This window comes from Galeopterus variegatus, unplaced genomic scaffold (genome assembly GCF_000696425.1).
Source record: "Galeopterus variegatus unplaced genomic scaffold, G_variegatus-3.0.2 Scaffold165, whole genome shotgun sequence".
Taxonomy (NCBI): domain Eukaryota; kingdom Metazoa; phylum Chordata; class Mammalia; order Dermoptera; family Cynocephalidae; genus Galeopterus; species Galeopterus variegatus.
This window is the reverse complement of record NW_007726276.1, coordinates 310,636-338,161: the sequence shown is the minus strand read 5'-3', so window position 1 is coordinate 338,161 and position 27,526 is coordinate 310,636. Positions and strand designations below refer to the sequence as shown.

Below are 27,526 nucleotides of genomic sequence, written 5' to 3'. Positions count from 1 at the left end.
CTTTGATTCTCTTACAGATTTAACCCAGGCAGCTCCAATGCTGCTAAGTCATTTGGAACAATATGGGTGGGCCATGAACACAGCCAAAGTGCAAGGACCTGGGCAATCAGCCAAATTCCTGGGAGTGGTCTGGTCGGGTAAGACAAGAGTCATATTACAGAAGCTATTATAGATAAGATGCAGGCATACCCTCAACCCACAACAGTAGCTCAGCTACAGACATATTTGGGATTTGTGGGGTATTGGAGAGCTTTTGTACCCCATATGGCCCAAATGGCATGCCTACTACATGCATTGACAAAGAAAGGAGCCCTCTGGGATTGGACCAAGGAAGTAGAACAAGCTTATGGGGCTACAAAAAGGGCAATACAGCAAGTACAGGCTTTACAGGGGCAGACCCTCTCCAGTGGAAACTGTGTTGCATAGAGCTGCAGCACCTATACAGTTACAAATCACTACTGAAGATAAGCTTTTGAAGCCAGGATATGGCAAGAATGGAAATATTCTCTTACCGGCCCCAACCTTTTGCAACAGGGACAGACAGTACAATGGGAATGGCCTTGGAAAATTAAAGCCCCCCCATATATGCTGGGTAGGTTTAATAGGGCCTTGGGGAAAAGGATTAGAGGAAGCCTTGCAAGTTTCACCTTGGGTGACAAGTACCTGGCCTCCTTGAGTAAAGGTAACATGGCCTGGAACAGATGAGTGCTCTGTTCCAAAGGGCACATTTGTATTATCATTATGGCTCATTATGGCCAATTATGAGTTCCCCTATACTGTTACATGTAGAACCTACAGATCCAACAGTGTTAACAGATAAAGTATGGTATCATAAGCCAGGTAAGATACGTATTTCTGCAACCATCCTTTCTCAGGATGGCAAGCTGGCATGTATCTTGCCAGAGGGGTGAGAACTTACCCTGCTGGTACCAATAACCCTTCTGTCTTTTCGTCCATAGCGTTCTGGCTGTAGGCACTGCACCAGAGTCAACTGGGTCTGTACGTATGTTGGCGTGATCATCTACTGAATATGCATTGAACTGCCCATCAGTATGACTGCAGGATTCGCATGGAAGATCACACCAATGGTGACTACTGACCAGACATATGCGGCTAACAGTTCAAAGGACAGAACTACAAGCCTTAAGGCATACTGAATGGACAATAGGTTATGTAAATATAAGGGTCATTTATCCTCGCTAAGGGAACATTGGGCAAGATTCTGAACATGTAGATTGTACAGTGAGGGACCCTGAAGGGGTGGATTGTTGGGAAAATAGGATAATTTAATCAGGGGGTGGTACAGCATTCTTTGTGGGCAGGTTCTATGTGGGTGGAGTTATTGTGCCTGTGCAGTGCCATCACCTTGGCTGGAGTTTGCTGCCTTAGGCAGCTGCCGCGCATGTAGCCATGCTTCCCAACCTATGGCTTCCAAGGACCTGTTTGCTGGTTACCTAGCTCACAGACCTGCGTGGTGACCCAGCCTGGTATGTAAGGGGTCTGGTGACCCAGTCTGAAATGGGCTTGAGGGGTCTGTGAGCTCCAGACCCAGCCCTAGCTTGACAATTGGCCAAATTGGTGCAGGATTTTGGGCAAGTAAAAGAGCGCTATTACGGCATAGTTGTGTAGCTTTATAATGAGGATTTTGTTTTTATTAGCATATTAGCACTTTTCTGCTGCATAAATGCTTTAATGGAAAAAGTATGCATATATAATTTAACAGGCCTAATTATCATATTTCAAAATAAGAAAAGTTACCAGAATCTTTTAACCTTGAGTTTGCAATAATGGACAAGGTGAAGATAAATAAAGTTGATACATGAGGTAAATGGTGATGTTGTACTCTTGTCTTTAGTATACTTTAGTGTTCCATTAAACACTATTTCATTATTTCATTATTCCTCTAGAAATCGGGACAAGACAGCTCCTCTGACTAATTAACCCAAAGAGATTAAACACTATTTCATTATTTCATTATTCCTCTAGAAATCGGGACAAGACAGCTCCTCTGACTAATTAACCCAAAGAGGTTTGACTGATAGTAGGAAACTGCAAGCATGATTGCTTAAATGATCGTGTACATAGCACTTAATGATTATCATTATTTATTCTAATATTAGTGCTAATAAATGGTAAAACTGTTTCAGCCAAATACTGTCAAATCACAATAACATACATCTTGACTAATACTAATAATTCCTTACTTGGGAATCAATGCGGTATTGTAGCTTTCTTACTGCGTGTCAATGCTTGCTTAAAGAATTTTCAGACCCTTTCAAAAATAGGAAAACATTTAGCATTTATCTCCTTACCTGGACTACATAACAAGCAGTCATACCACACCATTTTCCTCCAAACCACAAACAGTTCCAGTTATGCCAGCTATATTCCTGGCTTTCACGAAAGCAGAGTAAAATATTAAAAGTCATTTATTTACAAAAGAGCCAGTGATTATAACTAACATCAATGTTTCAAAAAGCTAATTTCATCCCATCCTATTGCTTACTAAGGATTTGGGGGATGGGGGATAGAGATTAGCTATCAAGTTCTTATGCACCACTGGAAGGCTACTCTTGCTCTAAAAGGCAAAATAAAGTAGAGCAGTACTTGATTTTTCTCTATTACTCATTCTATCATTATGCTCTCTCACATTAAGAATGACAAGGGAAGAAAACAATTCAGAAATGTGCTTCAAAATCACTGGCCAGTGCTATCTACAGAACACACAAAAAAGGTTGGAAGAATGTCTGCTTTATATGCAAAAGCACATTTATTATCCTGAGCCAGAGGCACTACCATTATTGATTCTTATCATCCCCTATCACTCCTTAGGAATGCACATTCAAGAGCACTTTAGCTTCTCGATTACATAAAGATGATAAGCTGAGAGCTAGAAGAGACAGAAGACCCCTGTAAGGTTCATATACAATATTCAGAGAGAGAAAATGAAAAAGAAAAAAATAAAGTACAATCAGTGTATTTTAGGAGAAAAAGAGATAGATAACTAATGAAAGAAGAGACTTTGGCTTCTGGTTAAATCGTAACAGGAATAAACTTAAAGCTCACACAGCTGCTCGATGGAAGCTTCAGTTCCTTACAACTTGGGTCTCTCCAAAGGGCTGCTCACAACATTGCGTAACCCAGAGCCAAGGAAGGGGGAGAAAGCAGAACAGAGCATCCAACATGAAAGTATCTTTTATAACCTCATCTTGTTAGTTACATACCATCATTTTCTGCCATATTTAATTGGTTACAGACTAACCCTGGGACAATGTTTGGGGGGTCAGGGGGAGTGAATTCCATACGGGTATGAATACCAGAGGGCAGAGAAGCCCTAGGAAACTGAGACATCTCTTTGTGGCGTCGTCGTCATCTCCATTCTTTGTCTTTAAATATTGCTGTTCCAGGTTAAATATGTCTTGATTTCATAGCAGCTGGGAATTGTTTTTGCGACTGTTTTCTCCTGGTGGCTTTGTGATGACTCCCAAGGAGAAAAGGAGGTTAAAATATCTTTGTAACTTTATTTTAAAAACAAAACTCTCTGTAGTCTTTTTCTCAACTTTCTTCTACCAAACTAGTTCATATTACTTCATGCATTTTAAGGGCAGTACAAAAAATATTCATAGTTAAGAAAATTAATTTCAATCTCTCTAATTACTACAGCTGTTCTGTGTACCACTGTCACTTTGTTCAAGAATTTCCAATAACTGCCTGTTGACAAATGTACCATGGAAGGAAGGTGAAGAAGGGGAAGAATGAGGGAGAAAGCGTACACTGAATTCACTGGATACCTCTTCAACTGTCTGCACTGTACCAGAGTACTTTCACACTTTCCATTTAGTCTTCCAAATGGCCTGTGAAACACACAGTGTAATTTCTCTTTTTATAGCTGAGGAAAAGAAAATTTAAAAGTTAAACCACCTGCCACGGATACCCCATTAGTAAGTCAAGAATTCAAACCAACAACTGGTTGACTCGGAAGCCCAATCCTGGCTCCATGCTGTTTTTCAAGGTTAGACTGCTCTGCTACACCATTCAAGGCTTCTACAAAAAGCTAGTTTATGCTTTCACAAACGGTCGCTGAATATGAACAACTACTTCTATTTTTGAAGTATCTACTATGTGTCAGCATTTTGCAAAATACTTATTTTTAACATTGACAGTGAACTTGAAAAGTGGTTTCTGTATCAGTGGCTACTTGGAACTGACCTTTAATGAGGGCGAATAAAATATAAAAGTAAATTTAATGGTTCTTTAGAAATAACTAATTACCGCTTTCTTAGGAAAAGATCTTGCTTAGACACATGATGCAGTTGCCACATGCCTAACCCAGCTGCATTAGGGTCCCCACTATTCCTGCTATAATGCCTTCCACAGATGCAACACAAAAGCACAACAATGCCGAACCATACATTGGTATAAGATGTTCCATAAGAGTTTTCATTATTTTTCTATAACTACTGTATTTTTTAAAATAAGAAATATCTTCACCTCTATAAAAAATGTGATGACTATTTGGCAGGTGCTCTAAAGCATACCAGTCTGCCTACTACCTAACTGTTGGGAAAACAGAATAATTTAATCAGGCCCCCTCGCTTTGGGGCAGGTTGGGGGTGGTACAGCATTCTTTGTGGGCAGGTTGTGTGTGGGTGGAGTTAGTGTGCCTGCCCGGGGCCACCACCCTGGCTGGAGTTTACTGCCTCGAGCAGCCGCCACTGCACAAGCAGCCATGCCTTTCCAACTTGCAGCTTCCAAGGACCTGTTTGCCCATTACCTAGCTCACAGACCTGTGTGTAAAGGGTCTGTTGACCCAGCCTGCCGTATGAAGGGTTTGTGACCCACTCTGAAATGGGCTTGAGTGGTCTGTGAGCTCCAGACCCAGCCCTAGCTCGACAATTGGCCCAGCTGGTGCAGGATTATGGTCAGGTAAAAGAGCCCAACAACTGGCATAGTCGAGTAGCCTGACAACTGGCGTCACGAACAGGATTAAGAGCACTACAATTTGCGAGGTCGGGAGGATTCTGACATTAGCCCTAGCGCTACACTGAGACCTATGGTCACATGTGGAGATTAATTTTTAGAAACTCTAGGCTACTGGGGACCACCTGCTCTTTGTCCCAGGGTCTGGGAAGCACCTGGGCTACTTTTCTTCCCCTCAGACCTCACAGACTACTATCACTATACAAGTAGTTGTCTCCCTTTTCAGCAGGGCATTGATGCAAAAAGTACTTGCGTCTCCTTGACTGGTTTCCTCTCACACTCCCTAGAGGAGGTGTATCATTCCCCATTGCCCTTTCCCCCCTTCCCCACCCAGGGAGACTATATCACTTTCAGGAAAAGACCCTATACCCTAAATCTCAGAGAGAACAGATTTTATCAGGTGAGATCTCCAAACTCTCCATTTCTTAATATTTGCATCCACTTCTACTCAAACATCCTTCCTTTGTACTTCCAGCTCTCCACACCTGTGGTCTTACATCCCATGCCCCAGGAAGTTTACCCCAGCTACTGCTCCCCTAAATCTTAACCCCTCACCTCCAGAGCTACATCTCTTCAGAATACAAAGACAGTAAAGCCTCTGTCACACGAAGGGCAAAGAAACATAACACACTCATTAAATTACAAAGCTACAGGTTCCAGCTATTTCCTTTCTTTTTCTTTCCTTCATATCCAGGTTTTTAGACAAAACAGCCTCCACTCCTCCTCTAACCAAGGCTGCCTGGCTTCACTTTCTACTCTTTGCCCTTCAGTCCAGTCTGTGCTCTGGTGCTTGCCCATCATTTCCTCACCTGGCCTTCTGAACATGTGGCTTCGGTGACTACCCTCTCCCTTGGCTTCTGTGTTGCTGGCAGTTTCTGGGAAAGATTGCTCCTCTCACGCTCCTCTTTCTCCTGCCTGCTTCTTCCAAGTTGTATAACCCAGATGAACCCTGCACCCCTTCCTGCCCAGGAGGTCCAGGAAGACTGATGACTGTGCCAGGTAGAGATGTTGTCTTCTGTTTGGTGTGCCCAGTGAACCTTTACAGTAGTGGCACCATTTCAGGGATCTTAACTGTTTATCCTAAACAACCTGTCACTAAAATGGTAGATTATAAAATTGAAAACTTTAAACCATTTGACATATTTTCCACATTTTTGATCATGTCAATGAAAGTTTAGTTCTCAAATGGCAAATTATAGTAGAAATAGCTTCCTTTTAATTATATTACATGAAAATTATAATAAGTAGAAATAGAAAAAAATTGTAACAAACCATTCACCAAACAACAAAAATCAGTAATTCTTTGTCCTTTTTTTTTTTTGATAAGTGTGACAAAGTCAACAGATCTTTTCACCAGGGGAAAAATAAATAAATAAAATGTCCAAACACAAAATTTGAAAGTACAGAGTTCAAGGAGCTTCTGAAATCCCTCCTGTGACTCCTTATAAACCCAGATTCTGAAACTTTGCTACAAGAAAAGAGAGATTCAAAATTTAAAGAGACTGACAAAATTTTAAAAGATCATAATAATTATAGTCCACTATGGAACACAAACAGAACAAGAGACATATTAATCATAACAACTGTTTCAAGGGAGTCAAGGACATTACTTTCCTTATATAGTAGTTCTTTATCTCCTTTTCAGTAAATTTATTCCAGCCTTCAGCATACATTTGTGAATGCTCATTAAATGAAAGACATTTGCTATTTCTTGCATAAATATCCTTTTAAAACAACTTGAAGTCTTTACTACTTGAGACTTTTCTAACCTGTTCATGCTTAAGAGTCTGTTTGATAATGACTATGCCAAAAGGTTATCCTGCCCTGACTATAAATTAGAAAAGAAAAGCCTTTCCAGTCTACCCACAGGGCATCCTTACCTAGGCAGGATCCCTGCTGAGTCCATTCTTCCCTTTGCTTGACTACATAGTAAATACAAGAGACTGATGTTTGAATAAATGTGAAATCACCCAAATTGCTTTACATTACTGGCCTAGAAAAATCTCCTTAAAAAATATTTTAAGTCTTGACAGCTACAGGTAGCATTTGATTCTGCTTGAAAGCCCAAGCGTAAGGGTGTCAAAAACAATTAGTATTCTAACAGCTCCCTTTATTTGGCAGGCCCAAGTTCATCAGAAAGAGAACAAAAAACATTCTCAAGAAAATAAGCCAATGGCATTTAGAAAAATCATGTAATTTTACTATATTTTTCTGCATGCTCTTTCTACTTTAAAAGAGGATACACTTAAAACAAATGAAAATGGCAGTTGTCAACATTTATTACTTTGATAATGTTCTCTAAACAAGAACTGGTTTGGTGGTGTCCTCATTGTTTTCAAAGAAGTCTTAAGGCAGTTAGTATTCAGTAGACACCTTGAAAACTTTAAACATTTCATAATTCTACTTCAAGACAAATTCTTGGCTACTTGGGAAAAAGGTAGGTCAAGAAACAAGGGGACCCAAGACTGAGTAGATGGTGGCAGGTGGGGATGGGCAGCACTGGGCAGGCTATGAAGTTGTGATACATCCACAACAAAGCTTGTCTTGTGCGCCCCCCTTAGAGTTATTTTGTAGACAAATATGTGAATTCAAAGATCTCTAACTAGCTTCACATTTAATTCTGTCTTCAAATCTTAGAGTGGCAGAGCAGCTGTGCCTGAAGGCAATACAATCTTATTTCTATAAAAATCTCTCAAAGCTCCATATATAAGTGGAAGAGTAAAAATAGATAATCAAATCCAAATTAACGCTATTAAGAATTGATTTAGTGTAAAGATAATATAGCAAGATTTTGTTTAGATTATGGATGTTCACTAAAAATGTGTAATATTTGTTTGCCTAAAATTTTGATTATGTTTTATCTTATTTTGTCACAGTTAAATAGTTTTATCATTAGGGGTTTTAATTGCATATAGTTTATAGAATTCTTTCTGATTACTCTATATCCATTTAACTGGGAAAAAAAATCCCACTGTACTACTTAATGAAAAGAGAACCATCTAATGAGGATGCAATCAAACTGCAGGCAGATGCATCGTAAGGGGTGGTGCAACAATCTGTATTTGTAAAAGCTTTGTCACAAAAGTTTTATAAAGAATTTACCAAGTGCACAGGGGAAGAGAAGTCCCTAAGGAGAGTAGAAATTAACGTACCATGAAAAACAGTAGTTACTCAGTGGTATACCAGAGGTTATAAATTAAATAATCAAGAAAAGAAAAAGGAACGAGGAAATCAATCCTTGAAACTCTTCTCTCAACCTTCATGATTTAGGCTCCACTACCAATCCCTCCCTATTTCTTTCTCTCTCTGCTGCATCTCCTTCACTTCCTTACTCACTGGAGCCCATCCCTCAGGTGCAGTCCTTAACAAGCCATTCTCTTTTTTAAAGATTCTCCTGTAGATAATTCATTTGCTTATGCAACTTTCTCTGTGAAGGTCTCTTAACCTAGAGCTCCAGGCTTGGCTTCTTTCCTCAAACCTTGATACACTCTTTGACTCTGTCCCCCTCCCTTGCAGCCCATCCACTCTGGCATCAAGGTGGCTATGAAGTCTTTTTAATTCTACCCTCTTGCTTACATTTGTCACTTTAGTTCCATACAAACTGCTCAGACCTGTCATTTTTATGCTCAAAAACTTCAATAGTCCAAATTTCTTGGCCTGGCATTTCTTGGCCTCTCAATATACTTCTTCCCCATCTGGTCCATTATTTTCAACTAAGCTAGCTGATTCAGTGACACATAAACACTATTGTATGATCTTTATAAAAAATGCATTAATAAATACTTTGATTATCTTAACTGAAAAGAGGAACTTTTACTATTTTCTGTAGACTACAGAAAATCTTCAGGTTTGGGAAACACTGTTGAATAAAGAAATGAGATAATGCCCTCTACTCATTAGCAGATGCATTCTTTTGTTTTAATGTTGTTACACTTTGCTTGACTAAGTAATAGAAAGAAATTTAATAAGTAGCCCTCCACTCCTACGTAATGAATAATCCAATCAGGATTGAATCCCACCCTTTACATCTCATCCAACAACCTTTTGAAGCACAGACCAGTGGTGATCAAATATCTCTTTCTGATGATAGATAACATTTAAGGGAGGAGATGATAACTGGTTAATTCTGTTCATAGCTAGAACTTTAGAGACTGGCATAGTAAATCCCACTTATTTTGGTGACATTCAGAGACTTAAAAATTTTGCTCCTCAATATATACTAATTGTTCCATTCAAGTCTCAACATAAACATGTTTGTTCATTCAACACCTTATTACTAAACACCCCCGTGCCAGGTACCAATCCAGCTAACTACTAGGGTTATAGCAGTAAACAACAGATACCCTCCTTTACTGCCTTGTCCCCCAGTCTGATGGAACTCATGAGTGGTGTGGAAGACAGACACTGAATAAGAACATTTTAAGAGGACTATTTTAAAACAGGAAGACCAAGGTGTTATTAGAGTACAGTCCTACAAGGTTCAGACTGTGGTTCTGAAAGGACATCCAGAGAAAGTCCACACATGCTGCTGCTGCTTGTTGGCTTAGCCCTGCCCTTGGGTTTTTGACCTCATTTCTACTTATTTCTCAAAACTCAGCCTGGATTTCAGTTCCTTCTAGAAGTCAAGTCTGGATTGTCCTCATAAAATCTGGATCAATCTTGCTGACTTCCTGATCCTGCCAAAACTTTCTGTGTTGCCTCTGTTCTGGCATTTACCAGATGTTTGGGAATTATTACTCGTTGGTCTCCCAACTAGATGGTGCATTCTTAAAGTGTTTTCTATATCTTAAGTGCCTAGCCAGTGCTTAATAACATTTGCTGAATAAATGAAGATTTAGAAATAGTGAATACTTACTTTCTGCTTAGGCCATAACAGCCAAAGCAAAAGATAACACAGGTGAAAGTTTTAACCAAAGTATTTTTGGTAGAGGTTTGGAGCATAGCACAAGGGCTGGATTACTCAGTGTGTAAGATTTCTATATTTCTGAAGCCCAGTGGAGTTAGAATGCTTGAGATCAGCTTGCCAAAACATACACTGGGTCATTTTAGCCCCAAGGTCCCAGAGGATACTTTGTCAGGATTTTTTGATTCCAAAATAAAAGATACTCTGTATATACAAAAATGAATCTAAGAAGTTTGGGACTACAATCATGTGCAACAAAACAATGTTTCAGTCAATGACAGACTGCATACGTGAAGGTACTTGGAGCAACAGGCTATTACCATACAACCTAGGTATGTAGTGGGCTACACCAACTAGGTTCATGGAAGTACATTCTGTAATTTTCTCACAAGGACAAATTGCCTAATGACACATTTCTCAGAACATATCTCCATCACTAAGTGATGCACGACAGTATAGTTTTAGTTTGAAAGAGCACAGACAATAAAAACTACACAGATAATAAAAAGTTAAAATTGCAGCTAATAAGCTTAAATTTGGGCTTTGGATATATATTTTTTGTCTAAATCTTCTATAATCTTTCTAAGAGAGCATAAGTTTATTAAAATTAATATAGATGTTTTAATACTGAGTTTATTAAAAGAAATAAAAAGTGGTCATAATTAATTCCAGAAGATTATCCTTGTAATCCAAGCCTCAGACTAGAAAAACAGTGCTATCTAGTGGTTAAATCTGGGATCAAGAGATGAGGCACCCCAGAGGCTGGAGAACCTCTAAGAGATTGTGTCTCAATCATTCAACTTTATGTCACAAGAGAAAAAAAGAAGTACACCCACGAGTCATTGGCTCATGGATGGGAAGGGGATTAGATACTGATTCAAGCAGTTGTATTCACAATAGACATGGCAAAGAGATTAAGAATTGGTACTCTGAAGTCAGATAGGCCCAAGTTCAAAACTTGGCTGCATAATAACCTTACACAGCTATTAGACCTGTTTAATCCTTGATTATTTTCAACTATCAAACGGAGATAAAAATACTACCTGCTAGAATTATTGACAAGAGTAAATGGGATGATATGTATAAAACGTTCAGCATAGTGCTTGGCATTTAGTAAGCCAAACAACTCAGTAAACATTAGCTTATTATTATTAATACTATTATTATTTTACTTGGGATATAAATTAATTTCAAATAATTGTAGAAAATCTTATAAATCTCTTGAAAATAGTTATGGAATCAATATCAAGAATATATTCTTGTAGAAAATATAAATATCAGACATTAGCTTTCTTTCTAAGTATATGGAAGCAAATTAAAACATAAAGTAGGTTCAATGTTACACTTCAATCGCATATTTCAGTTGTAGGTTTAGTATTTGCAATAAAAACAAAGTAATTATTAGAAATAAAAAGATTACAAAATGAACTCTGAAATATCATCTTATTCTGAATATAATCATGATAGTTTTTGCAATGAAAATATTTTCCTTAACCAAATCCTGAACTCTTCAACATCTAGTCTAATAAAACTATCTTTATATATGCAATCCCTTAAGATAAATTTGGTCATTTAGATTTTTCTATTTCGTTAGAAAAGTGAAGAAAAAACACAGAAATATCAATAAAAAATAAGTTTAAAAAATGCTTCAATCTATTATATTTATATTAGAACAGAGAATTTTATGTTTGTGATACATCTCCTTTGGCTTGCTCTATAATCTACTAGCTTAATTATCATAATAGCCTTAGAACTTAAGACTGTACATATTAGCTCTATAGAAATGCAATGCTCATCTGCTTTTATATAATGAACAGAAATACCACAATTCATAAGTAATTACAGCTGTCATCACATCCCAGACTTTAACTAACATTACAGTCACAAAACTGGGCTCCCCTAAGGCCAGTGCCCCAGTTATCTTAAATAATTTTTCCCTACATAATATCTAAAATATTTATTTTAAATTAAGTGTAGGATGGGTATATGTATGCCATTACAATCACATTACAATCATTAGGTTTGGCTGTAGTTCTTTTTTTAAAAAATAAATCATAATAAATAAAGTGTCTACATGCAGTAAAAGATACAATAAGAAATAGAACTGTATTATGGTCACAGTTGTGTCTAACTCAATCTGTATTCTTGCGAAGTTTTCAGCCTTTCTGGGCTTCTGTTTATTCATTTACAAAACAAAATAATCTCTAAAATCCAGAAAAGGTCAAACCTCTACATTTTTTGCCCTTGTTAGCATATCACAATGGCTGTAAAGTACAAACACTAAGTTATCCACAATAAACTTCTCTGACTTATTCCAACTCCTTTTTACAATTGTTAGAATAGGGAAAGGCAAAACAAAAACAAAAACATACTGAAAAAGACCTAAAATACTGCTACAGATTTTTACCTTTCCTCTCATCTATTAGTCACCTACTATCTATACTCTACCTTGGGCAGTAAGGATCCACATAGCTATTAAGAGATAATTACACCCATGCCTTCTTTTAAATTTACCTGATGATTATTTTAAGCTACCTTAGAAATTTGACACAAGTTTCTTTATTAGAATATGTTAATACTTCTAGAACTTAACTCATCAGCACTCAAAAAACCCTTGAATGAAAACCTGTCAAGTATTTTTCCATTTACAAATCTGGCAAACTGTGGTGACAATCTCACTGTGAATAAATGACACTCACAATGAATGCACGTATTTTTCACTATAGAAGGTAGGCAGAACCCCAATTACATAGCTTGGAGGGAAAGGAAACCAAAGTAAATAAAATCCAGTCAACACAAAATGGCACCCTGGACAGAGGAAGAGGACTCCATGCAGTTAGGCATGTAGGACTGGTTAGGGATTTTCAAAAGGAGTCAATCTTAGATAAGTATCAGAGGCTAAATTAATTCACCTTCTTTTTAGTGATTTTAGTACATCTTTTCACAAAAATCACACAAAGCTCATATGTATTTATGATTTTGCCAAATGCTTGTCAAAGTATTTCTAACTGTACTGGCAAATAAGGTAGAGTAAAATAGGTAACAGATTTAATACTTCAAATTGTATCTTAATGTACAGATACTTAAAATACTTAACATTACAAGAGCACTTTGCTTTTCAAAGGGTGCCTCAAACAACACTGATCAGAAATTTGTGAAGGTAACTTCAAATAATCACAAAAAACATTCACATTCATTAGAGATGTAAAAGAAGAACCCACTATATAACCTCAAGACAATGAGGTAAGGATGGAAAATCTGAGTACACAATCTGATAATAGCAAATACGTACATCCACACATTTTTACTTTTTAGTTATACTGAAACTTGAGAACTTCAGAGCAGCCTACTAAAATCACAGATGATCAAGATAAAAGTAGATAAAAAGAATGTGCAATTCATGAATATGGTTTATTACCATGGTTACAAACTTTCAGAACAGACCTCTGAGACATTGGACTGAGACTTTGCCGAATATCTGTTAAAAAAAAAAAAAAGAAAAGAAACTTAATATAGAGGTCTGTTCATCTCAAGGAATATAACAGTATTAGACATACTTTTTTGCAAAGTTAAGTATTTCAGGAAGTAATGCTTTAATACTCTGAAATACTTGAAGCAATAATGTTATGACTTTTACTTCCCATTTAATTATGCTACTGTAAACTCCACTGGGATAAGGTACATATGGTTCTTTGGATGAGACTTGTCACACTAATCAGGATTTTCTAGGTTCAGTGCATTGATTTGTTAATGTGCTACTGACATCGGCCAACTGGAATGCATATCTCTCTGACATTTGGCTTTGCAAGGGATTAAGCTAATTTATGAAACTTCTGAAGAGTTGTTTCCCACAGCACTGTATTCTTGACACATGACTTTAAAAGAATTAGGAAAAAAAAGAGCGATCTTCTCTGTGATAGTTCCCAAGAAAGTAACATGAAACAAGTAAGTGTTCACCTTTCGGCTTCGGTGTCCTTTTTCTTCTGTCGCGGAAGGCAGCCCCCGACTGCAAGGCCTCCAGCAGACTATCCATCACTCCTGTCTCATCACCCTCTATGAAAAGAGATGCAGGGAATTCCATCAGCCCTCAGGGTTACCATAGCAATGTCAAAGCATACATACAAACTGGTGATGGTGAAAAGAAAAAAAGATCAGATGCAGGACTAAGGCAACAATTTCAAAATAAGATAGGACTTTAACTCTCTCATAAATCAACTATTTTTTAATGAACTCTGTCTCATTAGTGCCTGTGTTACCATTCACTGAAGAGGACCAAGTTCCACTGATTCACTTCAGAGCACTGCTTTTATAGTCCAACGGCACAATAACTTTAAATGGAATGTGGCTCTAGTCATGTCTGTGTCTTGAGTTATCATAAATCACATTTCCTTTGTAGAAATGGGTTATTTTCAAAGCATCAGCCTCTATTCTAAAATAGACCAGGTGTGGGAGAATGTTTTTGTTGTTGTTACTGAGATTCTGCTGTCTAAACTTACCATACAAAATTATACTTCTATGCTAACTTTTGTGAACATGCCTCCTTTAATCAAAGGATAGTAGCCCTCTGACTTGGGGTGACACAAAACAATCACTACACAACTTTACAGAATGTATAAAAAGTTTATCTTATATAATGAAAAACAGACCAAAAGAAGTTCTCAAAGTCTAAAGGACTGTATCCCATTATGATTAACTTAAATTGATATTCTGTTAACGAAGGATGTGGATATAGAGCCAATTCTCTCCACAAATAACAGATTATCCTTATAATATCCCAGAATATTCTTATAATTTTTATAGTTATCAAATATTATTCAAAGGAAGCAGGGGAAAAAGCTTCAAAGAAACTATTGGGCCCAACCCAAATTCAAGGAAAAGCTAAGGACTTTCTGCCCCTCCAAAAGAGGTTACTTGCAGGCATTCCCTATGAAATTGTAGGGCTGGTATACCGTTACGTCTAAAGTAATGGAGAACTACTTTTCTCTGGATTTTTTTTTTCCTTTTTGAGACACAATCCCATTATAGAGAACAGATGACAAGCGAATGCAAGAATATAAATAACATACTCATTTACAATTTATAAACAGATATATAAATATAAATATGTGTCAGCCCTTTTTCCATGTGGTTCTATTTCATATTTTTAGAAGAATACTAAACCTTGTTGGTGTTATCAAAAAAGGTGGGTGAGAAATAGAGTATTTGGTTGTTAATTTTAATTCTAAAGTGGCTTGTTGGCTGTTTTAATTAAAACCCATTAAATATTTCGAACAGTATAATAAGAAGATATCTACATATCTTTGAAAATTTACACTCAAAAGAACTGCAGGTAATACCAAATATTTAAAACAGTGAATATATTTCATTAGTAAAAGGAAACATTTTAAAAATCTAAAATAAAATTTTTTCAAGCTGGCTAGTTAGCTCAGTTGATCAGAGTGTGATGCTGAAAACACTAAGGTCCAGGGTTTGATCTCAGTACTGGCCAGCAAAAAGTAAGTGAGTAAGTAAATAAATAAATTTTTTTCATCTTATGTTTACTTTTTCATGAGATTAAAAAAAATAAAACCTAAAGTTGAAATCAGATAGAAACAAATGAGCATGTTATCATATTGACAGCATTGATTATAAAGAAGGAAAAAGTTAATCGAAGTACCTTTGGATTACTTTTCATGGCATACACTTTAAGGAAAAACAAAAACACAAAGAAAATCCAAACTTTTCCTTTAGTAAATTTGTAGTGCTACTGATATAGTGATTCTGAAACTACTAAATGTGTATTATCAGACTGAGCAGATGGGGAAATGTGTTGATGTTGGCAACAGGGCTCACTGTGTGAAAGAAAATACAAATATGGAATGGGAGGAGAGAAAAAAACTAGGAAGTGTTGGATTGGATATACAGGTATCAATATAAACACAAAGTTTTTTTAAAAAAACCTTTTCCTAGCTTTATGGATCAAAAGAGTTCAGAAATAATGACACTACAGTATCAATGAGCACACCTAGCTCTCAGATCTTGATTTCTAAATACAATTACTAACTAAAAGGAACCAGAACACTTAAGGCAAGAAAGTATGAAATGAGTCAGGAACATATTGCTGTGCCAGAAAATAAGAAAGTGCTCAAAAACTGATAGGGATGTGTCAAAAGGACAGATAGGCCAGACTGAAGGGTTGCACTGCCAAATTTAGGACAATATGAGAATGGAATAAGTAATGATGGGAATAGATTATTACACACTGGGGAAAAAATCATACATCCACATTGATATTAAGAGAAAAAAAAATAGAAACGGAAAGCTCTTCATAGAAGAGTTTCAACTAAGAGATGTCAAAGATATGAGAGAAACAGAAAATTCACCACATCATAACTCACATAGTAAGAGATGATTCAGTTGCAAAAACTATTGTGTATGGCTGTGGGGGAACAAAGGCTGTGGGGAAATCTGTCTGGTAGGTACTACCTTAACCAAATAATCAAATCTGAATGAGATACACTGACAGCAACTGCCTCCTGAAGTGATGTGCAGCATAACCTATGTAACACTTTGCACAAAAATACTTAACCTGAATCTCAATGTGAGGAAACAATCATAGAGATCCAAAGTGAGGAACGTTCTGTGACACAACTGGCCTGGGCTCTAAAAGCTATCAATAGCACAAAAGATCAAGAAAGGAAGTGAGGGGGTGGGGAGGGGAGAAAAGAAAATACTACAGAACCATTCTAGATTAAAGGAGACTAAAAAGACATGACAACTAAATATAATGCAGTCCTTGATTAGTTCCTGAATTAGAAAAAAAAAAGTTATAAATTACATTATTGGGATAACAGGGGAAATGTGAATATGGACTGGATATTAGACTATTAATCAATTATATCATACTGATGTTAAGATATCAGAGTGTGATAATTGTATTATAGTTAGGCAAGATAACTCCATTGTTCTTAGGACATGTGAGGATACTTCAAAGAGTTCATGCAAAAATAGAATTAAAAGATAAAATGAATCATTCCATGAACTTTGTGAAGTGCCCCTGTAGATGCTGACATGTTTAGGCTCATTAGGGAACTTAACACACAGTTCCATGTTTTCTATGACCTGCCTTTGAACGTGTTTTTTTTCTCTATACAGAGCATCCATCTCACTTTCTCCTCCAAAGTAGCTCCTACCTCTTCTTCAAGACAGAGAACTGAGGAATCTTCCCTGACCCACACAGGCTGAACTGGGTGCCCTTCCATGTCCCAATGGCATGTGCTACATATAGCAATAAGTCCTTTTTGACTGTTTTTACCACTAGACTGTGAGCTCACCGAGGACAGGGATTATAGATTTCACTTATATTTGAAACCGAGCAAATGTCTCCACATTCTCTCTCTCGTCCATTGCTCCTACTTGGAACCTCTATCCCTGCTCTTGTCCCCCAGAGTTAATGACTCTTCTTGGCCTTCACTCCCACATACACAGTGAAGTAAAACAACCTGCTTCTAGTCTGAGCTATCAACTAACTACCTGTATGACACTGGACTATTTACATAATCATTCCTGTCATGTATAACAGAGATAATGTCTGCCTAGGGTTAATGATGTGATCAAATGAGATAATACAAATGAAAGCACTTGGTAAACTGCTAAATGATATAAAAATGTAGGGAAATAAATTCATTAAAAGAACTCCACAGTGAACTATAGGAAGTTCATGGAATATCTACTTATTATTAAATGTTTAAGCACTGTTGCAAATATGTTACAAATTAAGTAAATCTTTTACAATGTATTTGATTACGTCCTTGGTTAAGGACATAATCATGTATAACATTATTTCTAAGGGAAACTCTGACTTGAAGTACAAATACATTCTTGAAATAAAACCAATGTGTAAGACGGGGATATATAAGGAAGATATTCTTCCAAATGTTAAAAATGAATTTAGAACATTCATCGAACACATGGTTACCTGGCACATGGTACTGTGTGTCAGGACATTATTAGGTACTATGAATATCTAGGCCCTAAGAGTTAAAGAGAAATCTTTTCTAGAAGAGAAAAGGGTGGTAGGCATGGGAGTGATGTATATGAGCTACTGGAAATGTAAGGCTTCCTAGTAAATGATGACCCAAAGAAGAGGCAGGAGTTAGCCATGGCGGGAACTGGGAAGGGAATAGGATTCTTGGCAGAAGGAATAGCAGGTACAAAGGCAAAAGATATGAATAAAAACAAAAAATGAGCTATAATAAACTGATTCATATTTGTTTTCTAATACAAAAAAGAGAAATAAAAATTAGCCATTTTTTTATCATAGTCTAGAATTCAACTTCTCTAACTACAAGTCAATTTATTTTCAAAATATTTATAGCCTTTCTCCTGCTGTGAAAACTCGTTTAAGTAAACAGACTAACTGCAATAGTCAAAGTTTTTCCATGTCTGAATGACATAGCACCTTGTTTAATTTGTAATGGTATTTTAAAAATCACAACGTGTCAAGGGAAAGGAAGGGAGGGTTAAGGATGAGTTATTTAAAAAAAAAATTTTTTTTATTATGAATATTCATGAGATACAAAGCTAACTTTCACCCCTCGTGCCCATGATGTGAGGGCCATATTCCTGCAGCATACTCATTACCAGAAATTATTTTTGTACCCTGTGTCTCCCCGCCCCACACTCCACTTTGTAGTCCTAGGAATGTTCCAACACACTACTGTGGTCTTTCTTTCCTTCCATCTTTCTCTCTTAGCTCCCACATATGAGTGAGCACATGCGGTACTTATCCCTCTGTGATTTGCTTATTTCACTCAACGTAAGTTTCTCCAGGCTCATCCATGTTGTTGCAAATGGGAGTACTTCGTTCTTTTTTATAGCAGAGTAGTATTCCATGGTGTGTGTATGTGTGTGTGTGTATATATATACACACCACAGTTTCCTTATCCAATCACCCATCAATGAACATCTAGGTTGGTTCCATATCTTGGCTATTGTAAACAGAGCTGCAATGAACATGGGAGTACAGGTATTCCTTTGACATGATGATTTCCATTCCTCTGGGTATATACCCAGAAAAGGGATTACTAGATCATATGGAAGAGCTATCTATAGATGTTTGAGAAACCTCCATACTGTTTTCATAGTGGTTGTACTAATTCACAGTCCCACCAACAGTGTAGGAGTGTTCTCTTCTCTCCACACCCTCGTCAGCATTTGTTATTCACTGTCTTTTTGACTATAGCCAGTCTAACAGTGGTGAGGTGGTATCTCAATGTAGTTTGAATTTGCATTTCCTTGATGACTAGTGATGTTGAGCATTTTTTCATGTATCTGTTGGCCATTTACATGTCTTCCTTGGAAAAATGTTTATTCAGCTCCTTTGCCCATTTTTTAATTGGGTTATTTGTTTTTTTACTGTATAATTGCTTGAGTTCTATGGATATCCTGGGTATTAACCCCTTGTTGGATGCATAGTTAGCAAAAATTTTCTCCCACTCTGTAGGTTTTTGTTTCACTCTTGTTTCCTTTGCTGTGAAGAAGCTTTTTAGTTTGATATAGTTCCATTTTATTTTTTCTTTTGCTGCTTGTGCTTTTGGGCTCATGTTCATAAAGCCTGTGCCCAGACCTAATTGCTGAAGTGTTTCACCTAGATTTTCCCTTAATAATTTTACAATTTTAGTTCTTATACTTAAGTCTTTAATCCATTTTGAGTTGATTTTAGTGTATGGTGGGAGATGCCTATCTAGTTTCATTCTTCTCCATATGGATATCCAGTTTTCCCAGCACAACTTGTTGAAGAGGCAATCTTTTCCCCAATGTAGATTTTAGTTGCCTTTGTCCAATATCAGATGGCTGTAAGCCTGAGGGGTAATTTCTGGGTTCTCAATTCTACTACACTGGTCTGAATGTCTATTTTTATATCAGCACCATGCTGTTTTGGTTACAATAGCTTTGTAGTATAATTTGAAGTCAGGTAGAATTATGCCTCTGGTTTTATTTTTTTTTGCTCAGGATTGCTTTGGCTATTTGAGGTCTTTTGTTGTTCCATATGAAAAGTAAGATTGTTTTTTTCCATTTCTGTGGAGAATGTGTTTGGTATTTTGATGGGGATTGCACTGAATCTGTAGATAAGCTTTGGGTAGTATAGACATTTTCACAATGTTAATTCTTCCGATCCAGGAGCATGGAATATCTTTCCATCTTTTTGTATCTTCTTGAATTTCTGTCAGAAGTGGTTTGTAGTTCTCATTGTAGAGGTCTTTCACCTCCCTGGTTAAACTGATCCCTATTTATCTTATTTTTTTCATGGCAGTTGTAAATGGCTTGCTTTCTTTATTTCTCTTTCTGTTAATTCATTATTTGAGTATATAAATGCTACTGATTTGGGGGCATTTATTTTGTATCCTGCAATGCTACTGAAGTTATTAACCAGCTCTAAGAATTTTTTGATAGAGTCTTTAGGTTTTCCTATATATATAGTATCATGTCATCTGCAAATATAGAAAGTTTGACTTCATCTTTTCCAATCTGGATTCCCTTTATCTCTTTCTCTTGACTGACTGCTCTGGCTAGTACCTCTAGTACTATGTTAAATAGAAGTGGTGAGAGTGGGCAAGGGATGAGTTATTTCTAAAGCAGAATCAGTAGAATATGAGGCCAAGAAGAGCTGCCAAGGACATCTCTGAGGTCTCCAGGACCTATGACTGGAGGAAGAGAAAATATAAAAAGAAATGTTTTAATAATATTGATTTTTGGTGGAAGACAAAGTTTGGAGAAGATAATGTGTTTCCTTCTGGACATGTTAGTGGAAGGTGCTAGCAGGAACCTCCAGATAACTTCCAGAAGCCAGATGAAAATTCTGGCCTCAAATTCAGACAGAAACGTAGGTAGTGTTTTTGGAAGTCATTCCACATTTAAAAAAATACTCATTCTGCACTATGGGCCAGAGCCCCAGAAAGGTCCTGAAAAATATCAGGATAAGACTTTATCCTTCCCTCATAAGTGTTCATGGCACTCTGGAAGTGTATGTGACTGAGTCAGGAGAGGTGGCATGTAGGGAACCACCTAACTTCAAAAGGAGAAAAAAGATAAGTTAGTGATCTAGTAGAAATTCTCTTTCCTTTATTCCATTTTCTTCAGCCAAGGTATAATACTGAAATTTCAGATAACTAAGGATACAACAAAGATCCTAAGAGATTCTAGAAAACTTAAAAAAAAAAAAAGCAAACAAACTAAAAAACCAAAACAGATCACATACAAAGGAAAGAAATCAGAATGGAACTGAATTTCTCAAGAGCAACACTGAATTCCAAAGGACAGGAAAGAAATGGTTTCCAAATTCTGAAGAGAAATTATTATTATTATTATTATTTTTTCTTTTGTCTTTTTCTGTGTCCGGCAACGGATTGCAACCCTCAGTGTTGCCCCCGTACCGGACCGGGGACCGGCAACGGGATCGCAACCCTCGGTGCTGCTCCCGCGCCTCGCTCAGCCAGCGAGCGGGAACCGGTCTGTATGTGGGATCCGAACCCTCGGGCGGGAGCGCCGCCGCGCTTCTCAAGCGGCGCACTATCCAGTGCGCCACCGGGCCGGCCCCGAGAAATTATTTCCAATGAAGAAATGGTTGTGTTGCCAATAAGACGAGGCCAAAAAAAATGTACATTTTTCAGATATACATGTGTCTATAACATGCTTTCTTAGAAGGAGACTGGAAGATGTGCTTTTGTAAAACGAGGGAGAAAAGTAAGAGGAAAACATGAGATCCAGTATGAGGAGGAGACAAAAGAGCAAAGTGGCAAAGGTAATTCCCAGGATGTCCAGGCCCAGGGCAGCCAGCTCAGATGACATGGGAGGAAACAGAGCTGTAGGAGAGAACTGTGGCCAGGAAACTGACAGCAAATCTGTTGTGTTGGACCATTTGCAAAAATGCTGATTATTTCACAGATCTATTAGAGGCTTTGGATAAAACAGTAACATATATGCACAAAGAGTAAGCAAATTTAAAAAGATAAGTTTGCGTTATCCTAAAGATAACAAAGTTGTCCAGTAGGAAATGCTATGGTCTGAATTTTGGCCCCCAAAATTAATAAATTGGAACTTCATCCCCAATGTGATATTATTAAGAAGTGAAGCCTCTATGAGGTAATTAGGTCATGAATGGGATTACTGAAATAAGCCAGGCACAGAATGATAAATACTGCATGTCCTCACTCGTATGTAGAAGCTAAAAAAGTTGATTCATAGAAGTAGAGAATAGAATAGTGGTTACTAGAGGCTGGGGGGCAGGGGAGCAGTAAGAAGAAGTTGGTCAACAAACACAAAATTACACTTAGATAGGAAGAATAAGTTCTAGTGTTCGATAGCAAGTAGGGTGACTACAGTTAATGATTTATTGTATAATTTTGAATAGAAGAGGGGATTTTGAATGTTCGCAACACATGGATGTGACAAATGTTTGAGGTGATGGATATGCAAATTACCCTGATATGATCATACACACTGTATACATGTACCCAAATATCACATTATACCCCCTAATTATGTACAATTATGTGCCAATTAAAAATTTTTTTTTTAAAAGGAGGTCCTCTACCATGTCCTCTACACAGCAACAAGGCACCAACTATGGAGTAGAGAGTCAGCCCTTACCAGACATGGAATTTGTTGGTGCACTGATCTTGGACTTCCCAGCCTCCAGAATTAGACGAAATACATTTCTATTGTTTATGAATAACCTAGTCTAAGGTATTTTTGTTATAGCAGCAGGAATGAACTCAGAGAGGAGAAAGGAAGAATATTTACATAGTGGCAATATTATAAACACTGGCTATTCTGTTGACCATCATTGTGACATAATTCTAACAAAGACAACAGGGGTAAAGGAGGAGGGGTATACACGGCAAGCGTAAGCGGGGAGAGGGCATAAAGGAACTAAATCCTCAACTAGTTATCAGGAACTCAGGAATGTCTGAAATAAAAAATTAATAAATAGCAGTCTACGCATATTATCTACAAATAGAGAAAGGTAAATACCAGAAGAAGTAACTAAGAATTAAAAGTGATTGCCTCTGGGAAGTGGGAGATGGTTGAGACGAGTAAGAGAAAAGACATTTTACTGTGCTATGAGCCGATCATATTTAATTTAGGAACTTGTAGACATTATACAAAGTAACTAAAACATACGTTGAAAGGGAAAAGGACAAGACTGAGAAAGAAGAGAAGATGAAGGAAGAGATTGATTCTTGACCTAAAGGTGCTACCTCTGAGAAGAGCAGGAAGAGGTAGCGGCACAACAGAACATGACGAGTATTGTGACAGAGATGTCCAGTGTGGGCTAGCGTGGGCACAGGGAGAGGGCGTGGCAGTCACGGTAGGCTTCCTGGACAGCTCAGACGTAGGGAATCACTTTAAGAGTGCCAGGGCTGCTGGAAGAGGGAAGGCCTTGCTTGCTAAAGCTGTCAGAAAAGCTGTACAAGGCAGGATTTCTGGAGGAACGGGAACTACCTGAGAGAACTCAGATATGAAGAGAAAGAGTGCAGGACCCAGTGCAGGAGTGCTGAGAGTGGAGCTGAAGAGCAGGCAGAGGCCAACTCAGCAAGGGCTGAATGTGCCACGCTATAAAGTCTGGATTTTATCTTTAAGGGAGCTATTAACTAACTTTAAACTAGGAAGTAATATGGTCAAATTTCTACTTTAGAAAGATTCTGAGAAGAGACTGAGGGCAAGGAAAATAAGAAGAGGCATGTTTAGTGATTTAAAACTAGGCAAAATGTAATTGCAGGGCCCAAATAAGAGAATAGAGGTGATAGAAAATGAAAAAGAGGAGGAAGAATAAAACATCTCGGTCTGCATGGATGTGAACAACATAAATAAATAAAGCTGAGGCTGATTTGCAGGATCTGACTTGGACGCCTGGATGCATATTGATAACATTCACCAAGTACAGAATCATCTGTGGATGCATATTGATAACATTCACCAAGTACAGAATCATCTGTGGATGCATATTGATAACATTCACCAAGTACAGAATCATCTTTGGTGGTAGAATGGGCTGAGCCCAGAGAAGAGTTCAATTCTGGATATGTTAAGACGTTCATGAGATATCCAACCACAAAGTGATTAAAGGTGTCTAGAGGGTTGATGGATTCACAGGTTTAAAACTTGGGGGAGAGAAACTGGTTATACTAATAGATGTAACTTAGAAGTATGCAGGTCACACAGTCATGCCTTGTTTTACTGAGTTTACTTTGTTGTGCTTCACAGACATTGTTTACAAATTGAAGGTTAGTGGCAACCCTACATTGAACAAGTCAAGTCTATCAGCACCATTTTTCCAACAGCATGTGCTCATTTTGTGTCTCTGCGTCACATTCTAGTACTTCTTGCAATATTTCAAACTTTTTCATTATTATTATATGTTACGGTGATATGTAGTCAGTGATGTTTGATGTTACTACCGTAATTGTTTTGGGCACCACAAACCATGCCCATTTAAGATGACAAACTTAATTGATAATGTGTGTATTCTGACTTCTCCTCTGACCAGTGGTTCCCCCATCTCTCTCCTTCTCCACAGGCCTCCCTACTCCCTGAGACACAATATTGAAATTAGGCCAATTAATAACCCTACAATGGCATCTAAGTGTTCAAGTGAAAGAAAGAGTCACCTGTCTCTCACTTGAAATCAAAAGCCAGAAATGATGAAGCTTAGAAAGGAAGGCATGTTGAAAGCTGAGACAGGCTGAAAGCTAGGCCTCCAGCACCAAGCAGTTAGCCACGTCATGAAAGCAAAAAAAAAAAGTTCTCGAAGGAAATTAAAAGAGCTACTCCAGTGGACACACAAATGATAAGAAAGTGAAACAGCATCACTGCTGATATGGAGAAGGTCTGGATAGAAGATCAAAACAGCCATAACATTCTCTTAAGCCAAAGCCTCATCCAGAGCAAGGCCCTAACTCTCTTCAATTCTATGAAGGCTGAAAGAGGTGAGGAAGCTGCATAAGAAAAGTTTGAAGCTTGCAGTGGTTGGTTCATGAGGTTTAAGGAAAGAAGCCGTCTCCATAACATATAAGGGCAAGGTAAAGCAGCAAGTACTGATGTAGAAGCTTCAGCAAGTTATCCAGAAGATCTAGCTAAGACCATTGATGAAGGTGGCCACACAAAACAACAGATTTTCAATGTAGATGAAACTGCCTAATATTGGAAGAAGATGCCATCTAGGACTTGCATAGCTAGTGAGAAGTCAATGCCTGGCTTCAAAGTTTCAAAGGACAGCTTGACTCTCTGGTTAGGGGCTAATGCAGGTATTTACTTTAAGTTGAAGCCAACACTCATTTACCATTCTGAAAATCCTAAAGCCCTAGATATTATGCTAAATCTACTCTGCCTGTGCTCTGCTATACAAATAAAGCAACAAAGCCTGGATGACAGCACATCAGTTTACAGCATGGTTTACTGAATATTTTAAGTCAACTATTGGGATCTATTGCTCAGAAAAAAAGATTCCTTTCAAAATATTACTGCCCATTGACAACGCACCTGGTCACCGAAAAGCTCTGATGGAGATGTACAAGGAAATTAGTGTTGTTTTCATGCTTGCTAACACGACATCCATTCTGCAGCCAACAGATTAGGGAGTAATTTTGACCCTCATATCTTATTATTTAAGAAACACATTTTATAAGGATGTAGATGCTATAGATAGTGATTTCTCTGATGGATCTGGGCAAAGAAAATGGAAAATCTTCTAGGGAAAGATTCAACATTCTGGATGCCAGTAAGAATATTCTTGATTCATGGGAGGAGGTTGAAATATCAACATTAACAGGAGTTTGGAAAAACTCAATTCCAGCCCTCATGGATGACTTTGAGGGGTTCAAGATTTCAGTGGAGGAAGTAACTACAGATGTGGTGGAAATAGCAAGAGAACCTGAATTAGAAGTGGAGCCTGAAGATGTGACTGAATTGCTGCAATCTCATGATAAAACTTTAATGGATGAGGAGTTGCTTCTTATGGATGAGCAAATAAAGTTTTTGAGATGGAATCCACTCCTGGTGAAGATGCTGTGAACACTGTTGAAATAACAAAGGATACAGAATATCACATAAACTTAGTTGATAAAGCGGTGGCAGGGTTTGAGAGGATTGACTCCAATTTTGAAAGTTCTACTGTACGTAAAATGCTATCAAACAGCATCGCATGCTATGGAGAAATTTTTCATGAAAGGAAGAGTCAACTGATGTAGCAAACTTCATTGTTTGATTTTAAGAAATTGCCATAGCTACCCCAACCTTAGCAACCCATAGCAACCACCACCCTGATCAACATCGAGGCAAGACCCTCCACCAGCAAAAAGATTATGACTTGCTGAATGCTGAGATGATTGTTAGCACTTTTAGCAATAAAATATTTTAAATTTAGGTATTTTTTTTAACATAATACTATTGTACACTTAATAGTCTTCAGTATAGTATAAATATAACTTTTATATGCACTGAGAAACCAAAAACTTGGTGTGACCTGCTTTATTGCAGTGGTGTAGAGCCAAACCCCCAACATCTCTGAAATATGCCTATAACCTGAAACGATATAAAAGAGTACAAAGGACACGGAAGTGGTAGAGAACACAAGTTTTGAATTCAAACAATTTAGATTTAAATAATGACCTTTCAATTTAACATCAGTGTGACTTTGGCAAATTACTTAAACTTTCTAACCCTCATTCTCCCATTCTCCCCCCAACTTCAAAATGGGAAGAAGAAAAGTACCTATTTCATGAAATTATTGGGAAGATTAGATGAAATAAATCACGTACGATGCTCAGCAGAGTGCTTGTTTGCACAGAGTAAGAGCTTAGTAACAGTTAATCTTTGTTGTGTGGGTATTGAAATTACAGTAGACCATGAGCTCTTTTAGGGAGAGTGTGTATACTGATAAGAAAAAAGAGCTGGGGTAAGCCAAAAGGCAAACTATTATGTGAAGAGGATTTTAGGGAAAAAATGACTGTTCTAACCTATGACCATTTCCCACTGTGTTGACTTTATATGTGCTTTTATAAGTCCTCCTATTACTTCCCATTGTTTTCTGATATACCTTCTTTAAGTCTTACCACACTGTATATGATTTCAGTGGTAGTAAGTGATTAAAACATTATAACCTGGAATTTGGAATGTGAACAGGGAAGAAAAGTTCAGTTTCCCCCCAAAATTGTTCAAAGTGTGTAGCTGATACACAAAATTCAGAGGCTCATAGTTTAGCCCAACTCCTTCTAAAAAAACATGAGACAATTTCCCTAACATAATTACATGAATTATTGTTCTATGCTGCTGGTTACAAAGCTTTGGGATACAGATTATATGGCTTTTCTTGGTAACCTAGGTCAGTCTTTAACCATCTAGAACAAAGCAAAAAAACACTACTTAAACCAGATAGCAGAAAGACAGGAATAACTTAAAGTCTTTGAACTTGTCTTAATACAGATGTGAAAATGAACATTTATTTGAGTCAAGGGAATTAGAAAGCCAATTTTCACTGGGAATTAACTGAAAAATGATAATCAGGACAGTTCTCTTTATACTGTAATTAAACGACTGGCTCAACCATAAGAAGTGGAATTTTATTAAAAAAAAAAAAGTTTAACATTTCCGTTTTTCTCCCCT

The 27,526-nt window shown here is 37.4% G+C and overlaps 1 protein-coding gene across 2 annotated transcripts in view; it reads right to left on the bottom strand.

Moving 5' to 3' along the window:
• Positions 1-27,526, bottom strand: part of DIAPH3 (diaphanous-related formin 3) — a 428,227-nt gene that overhangs the window by 119,016 nt on the left and 281,685 nt on the right. Inside the window, exons 23-24 of one of the 2 annotated variants that reach the window (XM_008594695.1) lie at positions 13,841-13,936; positions 13,302-13,361 (exon numbers count right to left, since the gene is read on the bottom strand). In XM_008594695.1, the coding sequence (XP_008592917.1) occupies positions 13,302-13,361; positions 13,841-13,936 (156 nt within the window). Of the gene's footprint in view, positions 1-13,275; positions 13,362-13,840; positions 13,937-27,526 lie in introns of those variants that run through there. The other variant, XM_008594703.1, reaches the window with a different exon arrangement.